The sequence below is a fragment of the Hypanus sabinus genome, chromosome 10 (assembly GCF_030144855.1).
Source record: "Hypanus sabinus isolate sHypSab1 chromosome 10, sHypSab1.hap1, whole genome shotgun sequence".
NCBI lineage: Eukaryota > Metazoa > Chordata > Chondrichthyes > Myliobatiformes > Dasyatidae > Hypanus > Hypanus sabinus.
The window spans coordinates 82,869,203-82,894,217 of NC_082715.1; the positions used below are offsets into that span (position 1 = coordinate 82,869,203).

Here is a 25,015-nt window from a genome sequence, read left to right on the forward strand (position 1 = left end):
TGATGTGCGTGTGATAAATGAATCAGAATGTTTTTTATGGTGCATGTATTTTTGAGATTTATCCTGATTGCAGAATGGGATGTGATTTTCACTTCCAGTCATGCAGCGTTGGATTCACATGACAGTCAAAATTCAGCCAATGTAGTGTTGAAGGAAGGTTACAATGTTGGAGGTGCTGAATTTTGGCTGAGATGTTAAGCTGAGCCCTCATCTGCTTGCTCAGGTGGCTGTATAAGATCCAGCAGCGTTATTTTGAAGAGCAGGAAATTTCTCTTCGGAGCAATGCTGTGTATTTACCTCTCAACCAACACTACTGAAAGTGGATTATCTGGTCAATGTTGTTTTGTGATCTTGCAGAGTGCAAATTGACTGTCTTGGTTTTGACATTACAACATCAGCAGCACTTCAAAAAATACACTTAATTGCTAGAAAATGCTTGCGGGAGATTAAGATCTTTAATGCTGCCATATAAATGCAAGTCTTTCTGATAATTATCGGTTTATTTCTTACCACATGTTAAATTTTAATTGTATTTCATTCTGCATAACTGATGTCATTAGTCATTACCATACAGATCTGCATTCATTCCATTTGCAGACCAATAGTTATGAGCAAAATTCTGCAAACTGGAAACTGCATTATTTTTGTTTAAACGTAAACAAAACCCTTTATGTTTCAAATTTTCAGTCAACATATGACAAAATAAGCTAATCGCTTTGTATCCGATATCTGAGATGATGTTCAGAAAATAATTCAAATGTTTGTCATTTCCATATTGGCCAGGTTGCCTTAGATAATTTTTTGTGTACACTCACTCCAGAAAAAAGTAGTTAAGATCTTGGCTTAATGTCAGCCATAACATGTTATCTATTGCTCAGCCCTCCTCTCTAAGTCCTACACTGAAATGTTGTCTTAGATTTTTGTGGTTCATTTGCTGATGTGAAACTTGAACCCAAGACTATGAATCAGAGGGAAGAGTGATGTCAACAAAGAGCTACACACACAAAATACTGGAGGAACTCAGCAGGCCAGGCAGCATCTAGGAAAGGAGTACATACAGTCGATGTTTCAGGCCGAAACCCTTCTGCAGGAGGTCTGAATGAGTTTTCACTTCAATTATGAATTGTTTTGTTTATTGCTATTCATCAGTAACTTGAAATCAGGAACTTTTCCAATATTTTAATTGTCAGTTTGGCAGCTCTGCTTTTGAGCAACATTGAAAAAATATCATTTTGCTGAAAAAAAATTCAGCAGATGCATAGACTATATTTTTTTATTGCTCGGCAGGATTCAGACATTTGTTGCTTGATTCAACACCTGGGGGAAAAATAAAAGCAAATGTGTTTTATTTATAGAAATCGGCTTCATTTAATTTGAAATGTTAGTGTTTCCAGCTAATCTGGACATTGTAAATCAACTGGGTCAAGTCACGAAGGAACATTTGTCTCTACTGTGCACAACAATTGAGTTTTTGAAATGGCTTCCTGTCAGCAGGGTCTGCTAGCAGGTTGTATCGTCTGCATTGGTTTTGAATAATAAATTCTGATTATGAAGACACTGTTAGATAACATTTTGAGCTTATCATAGAATATTCCTTTCATGACGAGTGCAATAACCAATGGAGTGCGAAAAACTCAGCATGAGGGCAAATTTTCACACTTCAAAGGGTATTCTTGCTGTCTTCTTGTGAAAAATGTCAAAGAATCTGTGAAATTGTAAACTCTTGAGTAAATTACTTAGCTGCATCCACAGGGGGAAAAAAACAACCAGTACTTTCATTATTTCAAGTGACACCTTCAAAGGTCAAGAATTTCTTACCTATGCTGATTACACTTAGTTCAGAAGCAAATTTGTTCATTAATCCACGTGCAGGAATTGAAACCCTAGTAGTCCAATTGTTTGAAAATGATATGGTACCAATCAAATCCACAAACTTATAAGGGAATCTCATAGAGGATCATCTAGGATTATAATGAACTATGCTATACAGCAGGGCAGCTACCAACATGCAAATTCATCAGTGTCATCTGGCCATCAAGGGATTGGAGAAAAATTAAACTGGGCTGTAAACAGTCAAGATAAGCAGGAATTAAAATTGGTATGTACATCAACCAGAACCAGATATTATTCAGATTCACATTTATTTATCACTTGTACATCAAAGCATACAGTGAGATGTGTTGTGTTTATTAACAGCTAGCACAGCCTAAGGATGTGCTGGAGGTAGCCTGCAAGTGTTGCGTTACACTCTGGTGCTAACTTAGCATGTCCACAATGTTCAGCAGAGCAGCACCAACAGTAATAACAAAACAAAACAAAATAACAACAGCAAAACAAGTCCCTTTCCCATCCAATCACGCACACAGAAAGGCCTCCAACCCCAGGACATGCTTTTAACGTCTTGTTCTACTCTTCCTCTTTAACATCAAAAGCCTGTTGTTAAAGTCTGCATTCATTCCAATAGATGCTTAATAGTTATACTCTCACAATAAGTGTGATTGACAGTGTTTTTTTCTTTTGTAATTTATTGTAATTTTGTAATTTGCACTGAACTGCTACTACTGCAAAACAACAAGTCTCATGGCAGCACACACAATATGCTGGAGGAACTCAGCAGGCCAGGCAGCATCTATGGAACAAAGTACAGTCAGCGTTTTGGGCTGAAACCCTTTGGCAAAAAAAAAGCTGAGGAGTAGGTTTGAAAGGTGGGGGAGGGGAGAGAGAAATGCCAGACGATAGGTGAAACTTGGAGGGAGAGGGATGGAGGAAAGATCTAGTAAGTTGATTGGTGAAAGAGGCAGAAGGCCATGAAGAAGAAAAAAAGTAGGAGTGGGGAGGAGCACCAGAGGAAGGCAATGGATGGGCAAGGAGCTAACATGAGAGAGGAACAGGGGGATGGGAAATGGTGAAGGGGGATAAAGCCAGAACAAGCAGGATCTCCCAATAGCCACCCATTTTAATTCCACTTCCTATTCCCATTCCGATATGCTCATTCATGGCCTCCTCCACTGTCGGGATAAGGCCACACTTAGGTTGGAGGATCCACACCTTATATTCCGTTTGGGTAGCCTCCAACCTGATGGCATAAACATCAATTTCTCAAACTTCTAGTAATGCCTCTCCCCCCCCCCCCCACCTCAACTTCGTCATTTCCCACCCCCTTGGCCCTCTATCATGTCTCCTTGCCCCACCCATTGCCTCCCTCTGGTGCTCCCCACACCCCTTTTTTTCCTTCTTCCATGGTCTTCTGCCTCTTTCACCAATCAACTTCCTAGCTGTTTGCTTAATCCTTCCCCTTCCAAGTTTCACCTATACCCTGGCGTTTCTCTCTCCCCTCACTCCACCTTTCAAATCTCCTCCTCAGCTTTTTTTCTTGAGTCCTGCCAAAGAGTTTTGGCCGAAATGTCAACTGTTCTTTTTTCTATAGACACTGCCTGGCCTGCTGAGCTCCTCTAGCATTTTGGGTGTGTGGTGCTATGACTTCCAGCATCTGCAGATTTTCTCGTTTGTTAACAAATTTCATGGCATAGGCCAGTGATAACAAAACCTGATTCTGATTTATAGCTACCTGAAGGTGCCAACATATGGATAAGGGGGGATGCCATGCCTTGATCTGTTGGGACAGTGGGTAAAAAAGTTGCAAAGTTATATTGCAGCTGCTAATTCCTTGAAAGTGATGTCACAGAAAGGTAAGGTCATAAAGACATACTATGGCACAGATTTGCCTTCATAAATTAAGTATTGAGTGCAGGAGTTGGGATGTTTTGTTGAAGTTGCATGGTGATGCCTAATTTGGAGTATTGTGTGCAGTTGTGGTCACGAATCTGCGGCAAAGATATCAATAAGATTGAAGAGTGCAAAAGAAAATTTACAGAGATGTTGTCAGGACTTGTGAACCTGACTTATAGGGAAAGATTGAATAGGTTAGTGCTTTATTGCCCAGAGCATAGAAGAGTGCGGGGAGATTTGATTGAGATACACAAACTTAAGAGGGGTATAGATAGGATAAATGCAAGCAGGGATTTTCCACTGAGGTTAGGTGAGACTACAATTGGAGGTCATGGGTTTAGGGTGAAAGGTGAAATGTTTAAAAGGGAACATGTTTGAAGAGGATACAGAAATGATTCACCAGTTGTTGCCTGGATTAGAGAGTATGAACTACAAGGAAAGGTTGGACAAGCTTTACCAGTTTCCTCTGGTACATCAGAGACCTGCTAGAAATACATAAAATTATGAAAGGCATAAATAGGGCAAGTAGTGATAGCCTTTTTCACAGAGTGGAAATATCATATAACTGGAATGCATAGATTTTGAGGTGAGAGGGGAAAAGTTTTTTACATAGTGTGGTAGGTACCTGGAATACACTGCTAGGGGAATTGGCAGAAGCAAATATCATAACTCTTTCAAGTGGTATTTGGACAGATGTGAACAGGCAGGGGGAAAGTGAGAGTAGGGAAGAAATTGGCAGCAAAAGTAATTATGTGATTAAGGGCAGTGGGCGTTCAATGTAGAAATGGCATTAAATAATGACTAGATCTCATGAGGGTAAAAGGATGGAAAGGTGATAGCATTTGGGCCAGCGATTATGGATTCAAGAGAAATGATCGACACTTTGGAGTGAGAGTTCTCAACTAAATAACCGGACCACAGAGGCAATAGAATAGTTTGATATTGGAGCCATGAGAGAATGAAACTGAGACTTCTGCGAGGCACTGATGGCTTATCAGCAGAGCTGTGAAGATGAGGAATACTAAAAACATGACTATGGGTGGGCAGAGATGAGATCAGAGAAAAGTGAAGAGAAGAAGGATCCAGAGGCATACTGGAATTTGAACTGTTGAAGTCATCTTATGTCTGAAAAGAAGGCGAAAGGGTTTTTTTTCCCCACTGAAGCACTCAATATATACAGGATACAGTAGAACTGTGGACCAGGACAGCTCTATGATGGTGTGTGTTTATAAAAAGAGGTCAAGAGTATGTATGTGCTGGTCATGGCTTTGAGCATAGGTCTGAAATGCATTGAGAGCAGTGATAAGAGAAATGCCAATGTACCAGTGTTGTCTCAGGATGAGCTGAGAGCAATGTTAAGAATTTGCAAGGATTCCTAAATCTGAATAAGATAGCTGAGTTATAATTTACAAAAAAAACCAGAAGTATAGAAAACCTACAGCACAATACAGGCCCTTCAGCCCACGATGTCATACCAAACATGTACTTATTTTAGAAATTACCTAGGGTTACCTATAGCCCTCTATTTTTCTAAGCTCCATGAACTTATCCAGGAGTCTCTTAAAAGACCCTATCATATCCGCCTCCACCACCATTGCCAGCAGCCCATTCCATGCACTCACCATCCTCTGCGTAAAAAAAAAACACTTGCCCCTGACATCTCCTCTGTACCTGCTTCCAAGCACCTTTTAACTGTGCCCTCTCGCATTAGCCATTTCAGCCCTGAGGAAAAATCCTCTGGCTATCCACATGATCAATGCCTCTCATCATCTTATACACCTCTATCAGGTCACCACTCATCCTCCACCTCTCCAAGGATAAAAGGCCAAGTTCACTCAACTTATTCTCATAGGGCATACCCCCCAATCTGGACAACACACTGGTAAATCTCCTCTGCACCCTTTCTATAGTTTCCACATCCTTCCTGTAGTGAGGTGACCAGACTTGAGCACAATACTTCAAGTGAGGTCTGACCTGGGTCGTATAAAGCGGTAACATTACCTCTCGGCTCTTAAACTCAATCCCGCAATTGATGAAGGCCAATGCACCGTATGCCTTCTTAACCACAGAGTCAACCTGCGCAGTAGCTTTGAGTGTCTTATGGACCCCAAGATCCCTCTGATCCTCCACACTGCCAAGAGTCTTACCATTAATACTATATACTGCCATCATATTTGACCTACTGAAATGGGCTACCTCACACTTATCTGGGTTGAACTCCATCTGCCACTTCTCAGCCCAGGTTTGCATCCTATTGATGTCCTGCTGTAACCTCTGACAGCCCTCCACGTTATCCACGATGCCCCTAACCTTTGTGTCAACAGCAAATTTACTAACCCATCCCTCCACTTCCTCATCCAGGTCATTTTTGAAAATCACACCACTGGTCACTGACCTCTTCCTGAAATCCATATACACTACATCTACTGCCCTACCTTCATCAAGGTATTTAGTGACATCCTCAAAAAATTCAATCAGGCTTGTAAAGCTTGACTTGCCTTTGACAAAGCCATGCTGACTATTCTTAATCATATTATGCCTCTCCAAATGTTCATAAATTCTGCCTCTCAGTATCTTCTCCATCAACTTACCAATCACTGAGGTAAGACTCACTTGTCTATAATTTTCTGCACTATCTCCTCTCCCTTTCTTGAATAAGGGATCAACATCTACAACCCTGCATCCTTCAGAACCTCTCCCATCCCCATTGTCTGGTCCCGGTGACTTATCCAATTTGATGCTTTCCAAAAGCTCCAGTACATCCTCTTTCTTAATGTCTGTATGCTTAACCTTTTCAGTCCGCTGAAAGTCATCCCTACAATTGCCAAGATCCTTTTCCGTAGTAAATACTGAAGCAAAGTATTCATTAAGTACCTCCACTGTCTCCTCTGGTTCCATACACACTTTTCCACTGTCACACTTGATTGGTCCTATTCTGTCACATCTTATCCTCTTGCTCTTCACATACTCGTAGAATGCCTTGGGGTTTTCCTTAATCCTGCTTGCCAAGGCCTTCTCATGGCCCCTTCTGGCTCTTCTAATTTCATTCTTAAGCTACGTCCTGCTAGCCTTATAATTTTCTAGATCTCTATCATTACCTGCTCTTTTGAACCTTTTGTAATCTTTTCTTCTTGACTAGATTTTCAACAGCCTTTGTACACCACGGTTCCTGTACCCTACTATCCTTTCCCTGTCTTATTGGAACGTACCTGTGCAGAGCATCACGCAAATATCCCCTGAACATTTGCCACATTTCTTCTGTGCAGTTCCCTGAGGACATCTGCTCTCATTTTCTGCTTCCAAGCTCCTGCCTGAGAGCTTCATATTTCCCCTTACTCCAATTAATCACTTTCCTAATTTGTCTTTTCCTATCCCTTTCCAATGCTATGGTAAAGGAGATAGAATTATGATCATTATCTCCAAAATGCTCTCCCACTGAGAGACCTGACACCTGAGCGGGTTCATTTCCCAATACCAGATCAAGTATAGCCTCTCCTTTTGTAGGCTTATCCACATATTGTGTCAGAAAACCTCTCTGAACACACCTAACAAGCTCCACCCCTTCTAACCCCTTGCTCTAGGAAGATGCCAATCAATATTTGGAAAAATAAAATCTCCCACTATGATGACCCTGTTGTTATTATTAGAGCTTTCCAGAATCTGTCTCTCTATCTGCTCCTCAAAGTCCTTGTTACTATTGGGTGGTCTATAAAAAAACACCCAGTAGAGTTATTGACCCTTTCCTGTTCCTAACTTCCATCCACAGAAACTCCGTAGACAATCCATCCATGACTTCCTCCTTTTGTGCAGCCATGACACTATCTCTGATCAACAGTGTCACGCCCCCATCACCCCCATTTCTTTTGCCTCCCCCCCCCCCCCCCCCCAGTCCTTTCTGAGACATCTAAAGCCTGGCACTCTTGTAACCATTCCTGTCCGTGAGCCATCCAAGTCTCTGTAATGGCCACAACATCATAGCTCCAAGTACGGATCAATGCTGTAAGCTTATCTGCTTTGTTCATGATGCTTCTTGCATTAAAATAGACACATCTCAAACCATCAGTCTGAGCACATCCCTTCTCTATCACCTGCCTATCCTCCCTCTCACACTGCCTACAAGGTTTCTCTATTTGTGAACCAACCGCCCTTCTTCCATCTCTTCAGATCGGTTCCCACCCCCCAGCAATTCCAGTTTAAACTCTCCCCAATAGCCTTAGCAAACCTCCCCACCAGGATATTGGTCCCCCTGGGATTCAAGTGCAACCTGTCCTTTTTGTACAGGTCACATCTGCCCCAAAAGAGGTCCCAATGATCCAGAAATCTAATTCCCTCCCACCTGCTCCAGTCCCTCAGCCACACATTTATCCTCCACCTCACTATTCCTATTCTCGATGACTACCTGACTCGATGACTGTCGATGACAGCTTCCTTCCTAACTCCCTGTAGGCTGTTTTCAGGACCTACTCCCTTTTCCTACCAATGTCGTTGATACCAATATGTACCACAACCTCTGGCTATTCTCCTTCCTACTTCAGGATATTGTGGATGTGATCAGAAACATTCCGGACCCTGGCACTTCGGAGGCAAACTACCATCTGTGTTTCTTTTCTGTGTCCACAGAATCACCTGTCTGACCCCCCTAACTATATTGAGTCCCCTATCACTGCTGCCATCCTCTTCCGTTCCCTACCCTTCTGAGCCACAGGGCCAGAGGCGCAGCCAGTTGCTTCCCCCAGGTAGGTCGTACTTACAGGAGTACTTATTGTAAGGGGACAGCCACAGGGGTACTCTCTAGTATCTGACTCTTGCCCTTCCCTCTCCTGACTATTACTCACTTATCTGTCTCCCAAGGCCCTGGTGTGACCTCTTGCCTATAGCTATCACTCTATCACTATACTCATTCCTCATATCTCTATCACTTGCTCATTTTCCCTGACCAGACGAAGGTCATCGAGCTGCAGCTCAGTTTCCTAACATGGTCCCTAAGGCACTGTCGCTCGACATACCTGGTGCAGATGTGGCCGTCCAGGAGGCTGGGAGTCTCCCGGACATCCCATATCTGACACCCAGTACAGAACTCTGGCCTCACAGACATACTTCCTATTCATCACAGATAGCTTACCTCTCCTTGACCCCCTATCACCAAAGCCCTCCTACTTTGTCTCCCTCTACTCTGTCGCCCGCTCTATAAAGCTGTCTTCTATTAAATCCTTCCCGCCGGTCTAACTTGCTGACATCCATGTGGTCGTACCTTTACCTTTTCTTCCCACATATGTTTTTTTAAGATGGAAATGATATCAAAATGAATTGAGCTTTCCTATACACATGAACTCTAGAAACGAGAGTAGGCTAATTTGCTCCTCAGGCTTGGTCCACCATTCAATAAGATCATGGCTGTTAAGTCTTGATCTTGGATTTCTGGCATTAATTATGTTTTAACTAAGATTTTCTTCAATATTTTATTGGTAGTTATGACTTTCCCTGTCAGTTTTTTCCCCCACTCATCACTTTTAAAGTCATTGTTAATTTATTTTGGTTCTGGTTTATTATGGCCTCATGTACCAACGTACAGTGAAAAGCTGGTCAAGTCATTACACAGTGCATTGAGCTAGAATAAGGTAAAGCAATAACTTTGCAGAATAAAGTGCAAAAGCTATTGGAAAAAGTGCAGTATAGCTAAGTGAAGAAGTGCAAGCTCAATGAGGTAGATTGTGAGGCCAAGTCCATCTTAGTATATCAGAGTCTATTCAAGAGTCTGGTAACAGTGAGGTAGAATCTGTCCTTGAGCCTGGTGGTGTGCGCTTTCAGGCTTTTGTACCTTTTGCTTGATGGGAGAGGGGAGAAGAGAGAGTGTCTGAGCTGAGTGGGGTCTTTGATTGTACAGGCTGCTTTATTGAGTCAGTGAAGAGTATAGACAGAGTTCACAGAGAGGAGATTGGTCCCTGTGATGTGCTGAGCTGGGTCCACAACTCTGCAGTTTCGTGCAGAGCAGTTGCCATACCAGTGGTTATGTATCCAGACAGAGTGCTCTTTATGATAACGCAGAGACCGTCCCTTCCTCCATTTTCTTTTGGTTGCTGAATATTTTTGTTGCTGTGGCTCAGTAGCATAGTGGTTAGCACAACACTTTAGAGCACCAGCTGCAAATCTGTAAGGAGTTTGTACATTCTCCCTGTGGCCACGTGGGTTTCCTCCAAGTGCTCTGATTTCCTTCCACATTCCAGAAACGCACAGTTTTTGACATAAGTGGTTGTCGGCATGCTATGTTGGTGCTGGAAATGTGGCAACACTTGCAATCTGCCCAGCACAATCCTCGTTAATTGGATTTGACACAAAATAATGCATATCCCTGCATGTTTTGATGTTCATTTGACAAATAAAGTGAAACTTATCATTAATCTGATGAGACTATAACCAGTTAAATCAAGGCAAATGGAGCATCAAACTTGATCTTCATGGTTTGGATGGTTTACCCACTGTGGCAGCTGAACTACAGGGGGTATGAGTAAATCTACTTGTGTGAAGAATGCACAAACAGTCTCTCATGAGCTTCCTTTCCTTTGCAGCTGTGCGTATGTTGGACAGGACTACAGTGTTCAGAAGCACGTTGGGAAGGTGTCCCTGGATCAACTTGATGGGGTAGGTATAGGTTTCTTTCAGCTCTTCAAGTTGCTCCTATATTTGGGTTGTACTGTAAACGTGCTTTAAAAATTCTCAAATATGTTTGTGATTCACCTACATCAAGTCCATTTGATATTACACAAACTCAAAGACTGAGTCATAAATTCCAGTTTATACAGAAAATAAATACCTCAAGCTGCTGATTAAGTGATACCAAAGTTTTAAACAATTATCTCTTTATTTTTTCAGCTGGCTACAAAATCTTATCCTCCCTGTATGCGGCAGTTACACAAGGCTCTGCGGGATCACCATCATCTCCGACACGGTGGTCGCATGCAGTATGGACTTTATCTCAAGGGGATAGGCATCACCCTAGATCAAGCCTTGCAGTTCTGGAAATCAGAGTTTGTAAAAGGAAAAGTAGAACCAGATAAGGTAATTCATCAGCGGAATTCATCAACAGATTTCTTTCCTGGAGTGAATTTTAATCATCGTAGCATAATCCTGATGCTGATAGTCATGCAAAAGTTGTTACTTATTGTAGTACTCATGTCTTTGAAACTGCAATGTGATATTTCAATTTTTCTGCAAAGGAAAAATTTAATTTTGACAGGATAAAAGTTAAATCTTCATGACTTGCCTCTGCACCAAAGGCAAATTTCTAAAAGTGGAAGTTAATGGATGTCATCTACGTGTTCAGTTTAACCATTTTAAGAATGGGATATTTTTGTGCCTTACTAGCAAGTTGGCAGATATCAGCTGTACATACTAAATAATAACCACAGAAGGAACTATAAGGAGCTACCAATTTAATAAAACCACTGCTGGCTCATATATCATTATATTTTACCTAACTGCTGTGGCTCTTTGAGTTAACTGGTTATCGTACCACTTTGCCTCTTGTCATCTAAATAAATTTCAATTTCTGTGTATATCAGTGTTAAAATAATTTAGAATAGAATTTTAGGTTGTTCCTCTCAGAAGGAGATCATTCTGCCCTTTATACCTGTGCCAGCTCTTTGAAAGAACCATCCAGTTAATTCTTGTTGGCTAATTATTTCCTACGATCTGCATTAATTTACCCAATATTACTGTGTAATATTTGAAACCACTTCCACCCTACAGTAGAATGATGAATTCACATCTAATTGGAGACAGGTGACAGGAAAGAACCTAGACTCAATCTCAGAATCTTTTTTTTAAGTTTAGCTTTATTTGTCACATGAACATCGGAATATACAGTGAAATGAGTTGTTTTATGTCGTTGACCAACACAATCTGAGGGTGTGCTAGGGGAAAACTGATAGTATCACTACTCTTCTGAACCCAACATAGCATGCCCATAACTTAGGCTACATCCACACTAGACCGGATAAGTCCACAAGCAAAGCTTTTTCTCTTCATTTTGACCCTCTGTTCACACTGAAATGGTGTTTTCCTCCCCCAAAAGCAGAGCTTTTCTAAAATGCCCTCCAGAGTGTGTAAATTGCAAACGCTGCTTAGGCAGAGCAGTGTGGACAGGGTAACTGGAGAGTTTTAAAAACCATGTCATGACGTGCCAGAACAACCTAACAATTTCAGAACAGACAGCAATGAGACTGAAGCCAGAAATGTGCTCACTGTTACGAAATCCCGTAACTGGATCACTTACCAGCAAAGATAGAGAGGTCCGTTGAAGTCTGATGGTACTATTTTTAAAAGTATTTATTGATAAAGGGCACAAAAATAAGATTAATGCAAACATACAGATAATATATGTCGTCAATACTAAATCTAAAGCGTGGGCCAATAAGAAATAGCTCTATCGTTGTCTAGGGGATAATGTATTGTCTGATGGAAAGATAACATTCACTATCAGTTCGTTCGAGCTGCAGCGTTGTTGGGTTTAAAAACGATGCGGTTTAAACTTGCCCAAGTCTTTGATGATGCCAATCCGTTGAGTCAGGGGAGCAGATTCCCCTGTTGTTAGCTAAAAGCTGTTTTCAATGGTTCCAGCCACCAATTCCAGCCACGGAATTGAACGCACGTGGCCTCCTTCCGATGACTTCCTGCTGCTACGTGGTCGCTTAACGTTTCTTCTGGTGCGTCTGAGGGACTGTTCCTACAGACCCTCTTTTATCCTGACTTGCAGAGTCGTAGATGTCAATCAGGTTGGGGGTGTGCACTCTCTCCCTCAGCCAGCCCACTTTGCCTGAGGGCGTTCACGTAGTATAGTAGCTCAATCCACAAATTGGTCTCCAAGAGACAATGGCCATGTCCTGTAGCTTTACATCGCCGGGGAAACGAGCCAGCCTGCACGTCTCTTTTCCCATTTCCTGGGCCCCTTGACCCAACCCAACAGTGATCTTGTGATTCTCACAAAGGAGGGGGCTACGGACGTAACATCACCAAATACATTATGCCATAACTTACTGAATAAATAAGTACACTCACTTTGCCCTGTTTTCTGTCCTTGCTTGTATGAAGGTGGTTTACCTATTTATGTAAGTACTTCTCTGACAATAGATGTGTAACAGCCTAATGTAACATTGTATTGAAATACAAGACAACACTGATGTATTTGTTTTTTTTTAGTTTTAAGTCCTCCTGTGCGAGAGCCAACAGCTGTCCATCGTTTGGCAATTTCCTTTTAAGTTTTTCTAGTCTGTAACTGCACAAATGTGGACTTTCACAGCGAGATTCGACACCAGACATGGCGTTTGTTTTCTGTAGATGTGTTCTGTGCATGCCCAGTAGGAGGAGGTTCGTCTAAATACCCGTTTTAATGTGGACAGAGGTATTTTCAAAAATGCTTGGTGTGGACGCCTATCGATTTTACGCGAAACCAGTGTTTTCAAAATTTTCCGGTCTAGTGTGGATGTAGCCTTAGTAACTCTAACCCTAACCCACATGTCTTTTTGGAATGCGGAAGAAAATGGGAGCACCTGAAGGAAACCCAAATGGCTGTGGGGAGAGTTACAAGTTCCTTGTAGAAAGCGGTAGGAATTGAACCTTTGTGATTGCTGGTGCTGTAAAGCATTATGTTAACCGCTATGCTGTTGTGCTGCATTTGGACTGCCACTAACGTTGATAAATCCTTCATTAGATAGTCAGACCTGAACTCTGCGCACTACCCCAGAAGTAACTTCACCAACTCCTTGTACAATTATAACCAAAACTTTCTTACTTCTAAACTTCAACTCCTTTACATCTGAATTCTGGCCAGGGACTTGGGTACCACTACATAGTTCCCATTTTCTATAAAGTTTTATTAAGAAGAGTAACACACACAAAGTGCTGGAGGAACTTATTGTAGCAGGCCAGGCAACATCTGTGGAAAGGAATAAAGAGTCAGGATTTCAGGTTGAGAGCCTTCACCTGGCATCTGCAGAATCTCTTGTCTTTATTAAGAATCAGTCCAGTTTTAGTGCTGTAAATAAAATAAATGAAATAGCTTTGAAGTTGAATTTAACTGAATGGCAGAACAAGCTGCTGTGAGTAAATGGCTTCTTCCTGTTTTTGTGATCCTTCTGTAGAACATTGAGAGCTGAGCCTTTGAATTGTGTTCACTATGGAAGTGGATAGATTCTTGATGAACACAGTGTAAGCTGATCAAAGATAGAAGAGGATGCAGAACAGAGATCATGATTAGATGGGCTGTAACCTTATTAAATGGAGTAGCAGTCTCGTGAGGCCAAATAGCATACTTCATCTCCTAATTCCCAAGTGCTCCTGGTATTCAACTGACTGTATATGTCATTAACTATTACTGTGCATTGTTCCTATTGCAAAGTGCAAAATAGTTGGGGAGGGGGTGGGCTCACATCAAAACTGCAGGGAATTTTTTTAAAACACAAAGTATACTGCAGATGCTGTGGTCAAATCAAGACATACAAACAAGCTGGATGAACTCAGCAGGTCGGGCAGCATCCGTTGAAATGAGCAGTCAACGTTTCGGGCCGAGACCCTTCGTCAGGAATTTTTTAGTTGTAACGTGTACCAAGATATTTGAAAAGCTTTGTTTGTATGTTGCATGACATACTAACAGATCATTCAATTCACAACATTGAGGTGGTACAAAAGAAAAAAACAGTAACGGAATGTAGAATATAGTGTCGAAGGTACAGAGAAAGAGAAGCAGATAAATAAAGTTCAAGAGCCACAACTAAGTAGATTGTGAGATCAAGAGGTCTGTTCACTGAACTTATAACTGCGGCTTATAGCAGAAGTTGTCCTTGAGCCTGGTGTGCATGTTCTCAACCTTTTGTACCTACTGCCCAGTGGGGGGGTGGGGGGGGGTGGAATCAGAATCAGATTTATTATCACCGGCAAGTGATGTGAAATTTGTTAACTTAGCAGCAGCAGTTCAATACAATACATAATTTAGCAGAGAGAGAGCTTATAAATAAGGAGAAATAAATAAAACAAAACTTCATAATAAATAAACAAGTAAATCAATTACGTATATTGAATAGATTATTAAAAAATGTTCAAAAACAGAAATACTGCATATTAAAAAAAGTGAGGTAGTGTCAAAGCTTCAAAGACCATTTAGGAATCGGATGGCAGAGGGGAAGAAGCTGTTCCTGAATCTCTGAGTGTGTGCCTTCAGGCTTCTGTACCTCCTACCTGATGGTAACAGTGAGAAAAGGGCATGCCCTGGGTGCTGGAGGTCTTTAATAATAGACGCTGCCTTTCTGAGACACCGCTCCCTAAAGATGTCCTGGGTACTTTGTAGGCTAGAGCCCAAGATCAAATGGTGGAGCAGACTCAGTGGACTGTATGGCCTGATTCTGCTGTTATGTTTTATGGTCTTACGGCTGTGCCCACGTCTCTGCAATTTCTTCAGCAGAGTAGTTGCCATACCGAGCTATGGTGCATCTGGATAGGATGCTTCTTAGGATACATCTGTAAAAATCGGTGAGTGTCAATGGGAACATAGTTACAGAACTACAAAAGAAAAACAATTACTTGCAATATGTTAACCCAGTATTTGAAATATTTAAAAAATATTTCAGGCTACAACAGTAACTTTCTTTATGTAGCTTTGTACAATGATTGGTCTTAGTGCTAGGAATATGCAATATGAATTGAAAAAGTTAACTAATCTGAGAACTGCATTGTTGAAGAAGTCCATGTTCTAATTATCTTTGGAGTTTGTTCAATGGAATCTGATTAAATGCACAAAAACTTTCATTCTGCATCATCAACAGCAATAGCTAATTGTGGTGAATGAGGCCTTGTTGAAGCCAAGTTTGATCAGAATGCAAAAATAATGGGCACAAATAGCTTCTGATCCTGCAGCAAACTAAATTGGTTAGATTGATTCTGATTGCAGCACATTAATATTTAAATATCGCATTTAAAGCTGAATGTATTCTCATGTGGAAAATTGATGGCCTGTGCACATGGTTGATTCATTTACTCATTGTTATTTATTCATGTCTGCTCTAATAACCCAAGTGAAGCAAACCGGACAGTACGTGCTCAGTGTTGCATAAGGTCATCTGAGTCACTGAGGGGTGCTAGGCTCAGGGAAATAAAAGTGGGATGATTAATAAAAGGTGAGTGATGTTGTGTTTGAACATGTGGGGGCAAACATTATAATATGACCTGCATGTTGGCAGCTTTGTGCATTTCTCTGGAAAAAGTGGGGGGAGGGGGAGAGAAGAACTGTTTTACAGAGCACTAAAACTCATGTTGTTGGGCCATGTATAAAAGTTCAGAAACAAAATCATTCCCAAAAGAGTTTGGGTGTTTCTAGCAAAACCAGTATTTATTGCCCAGTCTGTACTGACCTTGAGAAGGTGTTGCTGGGCTGCAATCCTTTAGGTGAATGGCCTCCCACACTTGTTGCTCAGATGCCTCAGGTTTTGGATGCAGCAGTGGTGCAGGACCAGTTGGTGAGGAACAGTAGCTCCCATGCACCTGCTGTGCTCATACGTCCTGGTCAAGCCTTGCTGTGTAAAGCTCTGGTAATACTATTAGTTAGCATTCAATACTTATTACAGTACAGATCAGGGAAACATGTAATAAACTGATCTGAGCCAAAGTGGCAAATGTGTGGTATTTAAAGTTATGATCTTTTACTGAAATCAGTATCAAAAATGTGTATTTAGTGAGTCAATTCTGATTAAAAAATACTGTGTTGCGGCATTATAATAGCACTGCACTGATGGGCGGCACTTCTTGAATAACAATGTGTAAGTCATTAAGTAGCATTGTATGTAATGTGACAGATCATCAATGATTCCCAATTTTAATCAGGAAATAGGGCTGTACTATTGGACACAACACTGATTACCAGCTGCTCTGAAACTGCCTAACAAGCGACTCAGTTTATGGGCCATAGAAAGGGATACAATTGCTGCCTTACTAGCTACGTGCACATCTGTAAATGTATAACTAGAAACAACAAATCCTCGTGAAGTGCAATAACAGAGCCTCCCCATCCTGTGCACAAATAAATACAAAACTCATGACTGACTTTGTCTGGGCCTTGTTCCAGGTAATACAAACAGCTTCATTTTCTGAGATGTGAATGGAACTGCACCATGGCATCGGCACAAGTTCCCATTAATGAGAGGTGGAGGATCATTAATGTGGCATAGTCAGGCTAAGGACAACATCCCAATGAGCTCTCACAGAGATGGGATGATGGACCTCCAATAAACACCATCCTCTTCTCTGTGAGGGATAACTTCAGCCACCATGCATTTCCCATGTTTTACTAAGAATCTTGATCCCAGATTTGGTCATATCTTGCTTTGTTCCCCTAGTTCACCTCTGGCACCAATCTGTTTGGTCCAGGTATGGACCAGTTTGCTGCCATGATCATAGTGAATGCCAAGGCAGATTTAAGGGGACTTGTGGCCTAGTCTTAATGTGTTTTTGTGCTCCAAGTGTACAGGATTGATTTTTACATTGTGCAACTGACTTCTGCTTACTGTAATTTGCAAGATAACTCTGCTTGTTTTCTAGTTGACGTTCATTGTCATTCAACTGTGTAAATGTATACTGCCAAACGAAACAGCATTCCTCTAGATGCATAACACAGTACATATAACTCACACAGCGTGCAAAGTAATATTACCACAAATAAACTAACAGATAATAAGATATATTCCAGAAGATTGACATTTAACGTTAGGTACATTTACCTCGCTACTTAAAAAGTAAATAGTATAACACTACTGGGGCTTCATAAGTGATGAGACCTCAGGGTAGCGGGGAGTTCAGTAGTCTTACGGCCTGGGAGAAGAAGCCGTTTCCCAGCCTGACAGTCTTTGTCCTAATGCTAGGCTACCTTCTGTCTGATAGTAGCGAATCAAAGAGATTGTGGGACAAATAAGAGGGATCTTTAATAAGTGCTAAGGGCCCTGCATACTCAACTCTCCTGATAAATATCTCGGATAGGTGGAAGAGAGCCCCTTTCAGCAGTCCTCGCAATCCTTTGTAGGGCCTTGCAGTGAATTGCCTTGCAATCCCTTACCAGATAGTAAGTAGAGAGGAAATGGTTGTAACTTTCTTAAGATATTTTTCTTCCTCAGTTTTATTTTTTTTAATAGGGTAATTTCTGATTAAGCAGGGTTTGTTTGCTTTATTTTTTTTCCTGTGCACAGATTTTGCCTTGCTTTCTCAACGCACTGGCTGGCACAGTGGTGAGAATAGATACTTTTAACACTTCTAGTACCTTGTACTGCTTTAGCTCCTGGATTAGTAAGGAACATAGAATTATTAGGACATGGAAGGTGATTACTTAGCTATTCAGGCTATTAAATCCATGCTGGTTTCTTGTAGGGCAATCAATAAGAGCTGGAACAGTTTGTTAGGAGCTTAGCATTTGCACTAATTAATAGTAATGCAGTGTGCTGTCATGATCTTTGACAGAGGCACTGGATTGCGTAAAGGGATAAAATAAAATTAAACCTGACTGAGTTCCCTAAGCATTTTCACCTGCATCATTGTGTTAGAATATATTTCTGATTAAAATTTAGCTTTTTGAAACAAAGCAATTAATTTTTTTCAACAATGATCCTGCACTGTCTGCATTAAAAATCAGGCACTCAACATTTTAGGAACAGCTTCTTCCCCTCCATCAGATTTCTGAATAGCCAGTGAACCAACCTTTGAACATTACCTCACTCTTTTTGTATTACTTATTTATAATTTTTAAATATATATTTCTCAGTGTAATTTTTATGTATTGCTACCACAAAACAACACATTTCACAACCTAATTCTGATTCTGAATTTGCTGCACAATTCCTGTCAACTGTTCTTATTAAAAAAAGTTCCTCTTTCGAACATAAAATGGAAATGGTCTGTGTGGTTGGGCCAACTGGTAGCACTCATCCTTGTCAATGCGAATTCAAATCTACACCAAAAATGCATGTAGAATATCTGCATTTGAAAGTTTAAAGAGGACACATTGTCTTCAAAGTTTAACATGGAAACACTTGGTACTTCTTGCCCTCCCAAATGGACTAAAGATCAGCTTTATTTTAATACATACAGTGAAATGTGTTGTTTTCCATCAGCAGCCAACATAGTCCGAGAAGTGCTGGAGGCAGCCTGCAAATGTCGCCATGCTTTGAGTGTCAGCATAGCATGCCTGCAACTTACTAACCTTAACCATACGTCTTTGTCATGTGGGAGAAAACCCACACCGTCATGGGGAGAATGTACAAGTTCTTTGCAGATAGCGATGGGAATTTTATCCCAATCTTAGAGCTGGCTCTGTAATGTGTAATGCTGACCGCTTAAGCTAAACAACTCATGACACTATTTTAAAGAGAGCATTTCTCCCCAATACCTTGGCTATTATTTATTCCTTGTGCAGAATTGCTAAAACTGATTAATCACAGAGTCATAAGAACAACATGGAAACAAGCCCTTCAGCTTAGAGTCCTTGTCAAGTATGCACATATATGAATCCTACACTAAGTCCTTCAAGTTAAATTACATTGAGATTCATATTCTTGCAAGCATTTACAGGAAAAAAATCAGTAGACTTTTATATTTTAAAAAAGCTATACATGAAGACTAAGAAACAGTCAATGTGCAAAAGAAGGTGATATGTACAAATAAAAATAATAGTAACAGCATGAATTGTAACGAGCCTTGAAAGTACATCTGTACATCATAATGCTTTACAGAGAAAAATGTGTTCAACATTGTCAGATAATAGGCATTTTTGACATTTTTAAATCTTAACTTTATAGCATTCACTTAATCTATGTTACGTAAAGTTAGCTACAGCTGCATTTTTGCAAATTTGTTTTTTTAAAAAACCTCACAATCACATGATGTGACTACTGGGTATGATGGGACCTTGCTGTCCTTTACACTTATCTGTAAATCGCCTCTGCCTGGTGTTAAGAAAGATGCAACGCAAAGGCAAGTTCATTCTTTTATAAATAACTTCTGACTTTTTTATATCTTAGTTTATATCTCCAGACCCTTCTGTCAATTCTCGGGTATACATTTAATTCGTGTGCAGTTGGACATTCCTTCTCAGGTTCTTTATAAAATAAGCATAGTGCATTTATTGCTAAGCGCAACTCCAATGCCATGTTCAAGTTTGTTGACAACGCTGTCGTTGCCCGAATCAAAAGTGGTGACTAATCACCATCTAGGAGTGAGTTTGAAAATCTGGCCAAGTGGTACCACAACAACAACCTCTCATTCAGTGTCAACAAGACCAAGGAGCTAATTATTGACTACAGGAAGAGGAAACTGGAAGTCCTCATCAGGGAATCAGATGGAGAAGGGGTCATAAACTTTAAATTCCATGGTGGTTTCATTTCAGAAGTTGTGTTAGGGTCCAGCACATAAGTGCTATTAAGAAGAAAACGTGGCAGTGCCTCTACATCCTTAGGAGTTTTCAATGATTCAACGTGTCATCTAAAACTTTGACAGACTTCTATAGAAGGATATACTGTGTGGTTTCATCACAGCCTGGTATGGAAGCACCAATACTCTTGAACAGAAGTCTGCGAAGAGTAGTGGATACAGCCCAGTTAATCATGGGTAAAGCCTCCCCATTATTGGGCACATCTGTACAGAGTACTGTCACAGGAAAGAAGCATCCATCATCAGGGACAAACACAAGAAAATCTGCAGATGCTGAAAACCCAAGCAACGCATAAAGTGCTGTAGTAACTCAGCAGGCCAGGCAGCATTTATGGAAAAGAGTAAACAATCAACATTTTGGGCCAAGACTCTTTATCAGGACTCAATCATCAAGGAACTCCACCATCCAGGCCATGTTCCTTTCTCACCACTGCCATCAGGACAGAGTTACAGGGAGCCTCAGGACCCACAGCACCAGGTTTAGGAACAGTTATTTCCCCTCAACCATCATGTTCGTGAACCAGAGAGGATAATTTCACTCAACTTCACTCACCCCATTGTTGAAGCCATGGACTCACTTTCAAGGACTCTTCACCTCATAGTCTTGATATTTATTGTTCGCTTGCTTGTTTATTCATTTATTCTTTTTGTATTTGCCCAGTTTGTTGTCTTGCAATTGTTTTTGTACTGTGAATGTCCACAAGAAAACAAATCTCAGAGTTGTATACAGTGACATCTATGTACTTTGATATTAAATTTACTTTGAACTTTTGCTTGTCTGCTTGGAAACTCAGCTCCTCTGTTCTCAGTTTATTCTGACCTGTGGTGCTGTCACAGTTTCCCAGAGGCCATGTGTGATTCCTCTAGGTCAGGAGTGGCAAACCTTTTTGAAAGAGTGTGCCCAAATTGATGATAATCTTCTAAGAAATCCTCTTTCATGCCATGATAATTTTGAGCAGGGGTTATCATTGATTAATGCATTTGTAAAAATAATTATGGACCTTTCTAATGAAAAAGGATGAGTCCTGTTGCTTATTTCTGTGTCTTCATTGTTTTACTATTCATAAAAGTGTAACAGAGACAGATCGAAATAAATGAAGCATTTTAGAAAACCTCTTCAAAAGTTATTAATAATATTGATACTAATCTTTTAAAGAGTCAAATGAAAATTAGCATAATTCCTAAATAGTATTGTTATTGTAACGATTTGCTATCTAAGTACTGATGTGTACAATAGGTCTGCGAGGATTTCAAAACATATCACCCAGCATTGTGTGTTCTTACAACGCTCTAGCTGGCAGCAAGCGGCGTGAGATGTTCCCTGTATGAACATATCACTGCTCTCAAGTTACAAAAAATTATTCACTGCTTCAGCTGGCAGTGAAGATAATCATCATGTATTGTTTTATTACGGAGGGAGAGGTTTAAAGATTTGAGGGGTGCCATGTTCCAACAAAATTTATGTGCCTGGGGTATGTGTGCCTAAAGTTCACCATCCCTGCTGCTGTATTTGCTCTAGTTACCTCCTGTGCTCCAAAGATGTGTGGAGTGCTAGCTTAATTAATCATAGCAAATTATCTCTGGATTTTAGCTGAATCTGGGGAGAGTTGATAGGAATGTTGGGAGAATAGGTTACAGGGGAAATTAGTGGGCAATGGAATTGCTCTGTGAACATACATCGACTCATATAGCCTGCTAGGTCATAACAAAATATGGGAAGATAAAATATGGAACTGGAGTGACAATTCTCTCCTACATCTAAATTTCTTAAGTATTCCTTCAGCTGGTAGTACCAGGAAACAAGATTCTGCAGGTGAGGCCTGCAAAGATCTTTATTTAGTCAAATCTAATTTGCACATCCAGGCACCAACGCATGGCTAATGATACGATGGAAACAAGTCATTTTCCTATGTAAATACCAAACTTGGCAACTCAGTACTGCATTTTCTAAGCTGTGTCCACACTTTCAGAAATAGTTCTGTCATCTCACTTTTTTATTTCCTTTGACGTTTGTTTTAATTTCCATACCAGTTTTAAATTAACATGCCTGTTCAGCTTTCACTTTTCTTTCACCCAAGTTTTTCCTTTAACTGTTGCAGATAACTTACCATACTTACCATTTTGACTAATCATCTTGCCATACTTATCATCTGGTCAAGATGCAGCTGAGCTGTGGTCTATGTCAAGGTTGTGGCTCAGATTTAACAGTTTTTTCAAAGTAAGTGGGAAGCTTTGGGGATAGAGAGGAGGGGACTTGGGGGTCAGTGATGTGCAGGAGTTAGAAGTCAGACTGGAGTCTGGCCTCTGCTTCGTGTTTGAAAGACAGCAATGTTGATATGGGCAGCACAGTTGCAGTCAAATCAGTAGAGGAGGCCTCAAGCAGGTCGCAGAGAGAGAAATGGGTCTGTACTTGCTGGAGTTCAGAAGGTTGAGGGGGGATCTTATTAAAACCTTTCAAGTGTTGAAAGGCATAGACAGAGTTGATGTGGAAGGGATGTTTCCCATGGTAGGAGAGTCCAGGACAAGAGGGCACAGCTTCAGGATAGAGGGGCATCTTTTCAAAACAGATGTGGAGAAATTTCTTTAGCCAAAGAGTGGTGAATTTTTGAAATTTGTTACCACATGCAGCTGTGGAGGCCAGGTCATTGGGTGTATTTAAGGTAGGGGGTTTTATGAACTTTGAAAAAGGAGCTTTTGTGGGATTTCAGCTTTTCTGGTGATGTAGTCATGCCGTGATTCATTAGCAGGGGCAAATAAAAATAAGTCAGGGACAAGTGGTGTATCTATTTTCGAGAGTGGCCATTGTTGGAGTGGACCAGGGTTAGAATGGGGAGGCTTTGGCTCATCTGGCTTCAGCTAGACCAGGCTTGAACGAGGTATGTATTTGATCAGTTTCTTCTTCATTTTTCATCTGTTAATGCAAAGTTAGAGCAGTGAGTATGTGTTGTGTTCTTTGTGTGAGATGTGTTACTTCTGTGTGACTTCCAGCCACATCTGCACCTGTTGCACTGAGTTACAGCTCCCGAGAGAACGTGTTAAGGAACTGGAGCTACAACTCAATGATCTTTGGCTCATATAGGAAACTGGGGAAAAGATAGATGGGAGCTACTGGGAGTCACCTCTTAGTTGCGGGAGGTCATCTCTAAGACTGTCAGGAGAGAGAAGGGAGATTGTCAGCCAGTGTAGAGTACCCCTGTGGCTGTTCCCCTCAATAATAAGTATACTGTTTTGGATTCTGCTGAAGAGGGAAGGACCTACCGAGGGGGAGCTGCAGCAACCAGGTCTCTGCCACTGTGCTCAGAGGGGAAAAGGAGAGAAGAGGATTACGGTAGTGATAGGGGATTCCATAGTTAGACAAGTAGACACAATATTCTGTGGATGAGATAGACACCTGGATGGTATGTTGTCTTCCAAGTGTCAGGGTCAGCAACATCTTGGCAGCTTAAAAAAAAGTCATTAAGAAGGTAAAGAAGGAAAGCAAAAGTAAGCTAGCCAATAATATTAAAGAGGATGTCAAAAGTTTCTTCAGATACATAAAGTGTAGAAGAGAGGTGAGAATGGATATCAGACTGTTAGAAAATAATGCTGGAGAAGTAGTAATGAGGAGGCAACAAAATAGTAGAGGAACTGGGTAAGTACTTTGCATCAGTCTTCACTGTGCAAGACACTAGCAGTATGGTGGAAGTTCCAGGTGTCAGGGGGCATGAAATGTGTGAGGTTATCATAATTAGAGAAAAGGTTCTTGGGAAACTGAAAAGTTTGAAGGTAGGTAAGCACCTGGACCAGATGGTACACACCCCACAGTTCTGAAAAAGGTAGCTGAAGATGTCATGGAGGCATCAGTAATGAGATGGCTGAAGATTGTGGAGGCAATAGTAATGATCTTTCAAGAATGACTAGATTCTGGAATAGTTCTGCAAGACTGGAAAATTGTAAATGTCTCTCCACTCTTCAAGAAGGGAGGGAGGCAGAAGAAAGGAAGCTATAGGCCAGTTAGTCTGACCTCAGTAGTTGGTGTAATGTACTGTGTGAGTATTCGTAGGTCAGAGTGCGTATGACGTCAGAACGGAGGTTCAGAAAATGGAAGTCTGTTGAATAAACATGGCTGTTCAATCTATTGCAGTGTCTGAGTCACATCAATATTACATGGTGTCAGAAGTAATTGCGAAAAAAAAAGGAGTAAAGGATGTCACAGTTACAGCCACTGTCGAGTTTAAGCCTACGAGGTAATCTTGCTGAGAACTGGAAAGTATGGTTCCAGCGGTTTGAGCTGTTTTGCAGTGCTAGTGGTGTAGCTGAAAAGACGGAGAAAGTGCAATGTGCTACGTTTCTGCATGTGGCTGGAGCAGAGGCAATAAAGGTTTGCAAATCGTTTGCCTTCCAAGATGATGAGCAAGATAAAATTGAAGTGTTGAAGAAAAAGTTTCAAGATTACTGCGAACCGAGAAAAAACCTACCGTATATGCGACACATTTTTTACGAGGGTTCAAGGACCGACAGAAACCATAAATGCCTACGTAACAGATTTGAAGAACAAGGCAAAAAACTATGAGTTCAAACAACTGCATGATTCTTTAATACGTGATTGTATGCGGCATATGAGATGATCATGTGAGAGGTAGGATATTGAGAGAGGTGGAGCTTTAATTAGAAAAGGCGAGTGATGTTTGCCATGCCAGCGAGATCACGTCAAGTCTGGTTAAAGTGCTCAATGAAGAAGCTGAAGTACACAAGATAAAAACTGTGAAAACTGACAAGAGTAGGACAAAGCCAATTCCACAAGAAGATCAAAAGGAAGTTAACTGCAACAGATGTGGTTATAAACATGGAT

At 41.0% G+C, this 25,015-nt stretch overlaps 1 protein-coding gene across 2 annotated transcripts in view; it reads left to right on the forward strand.

Annotated features, from left to right (window-relative positions):
- Positions 1 to 25,015, forward strand: part of prim2 (DNA primase subunit 2) — a 249,198-nt gene that overhangs the window by 166,222 nt on the left and 57,961 nt on the right. For both annotated transcript variants that reach the window (XM_059982273.1, XM_059982274.1), the window contains 2 exons: positions 10,296 to 10,368; positions 10,600 to 10,785. In XM_059982273.1, the coding sequence (XP_059838256.1) occupies positions 10,296 to 10,368; positions 10,600 to 10,785 (259 nt within the window). The remainder of the gene's footprint in view (positions 1 to 10,295; positions 10,369 to 10,599; positions 10,786 to 25,015) is intronic.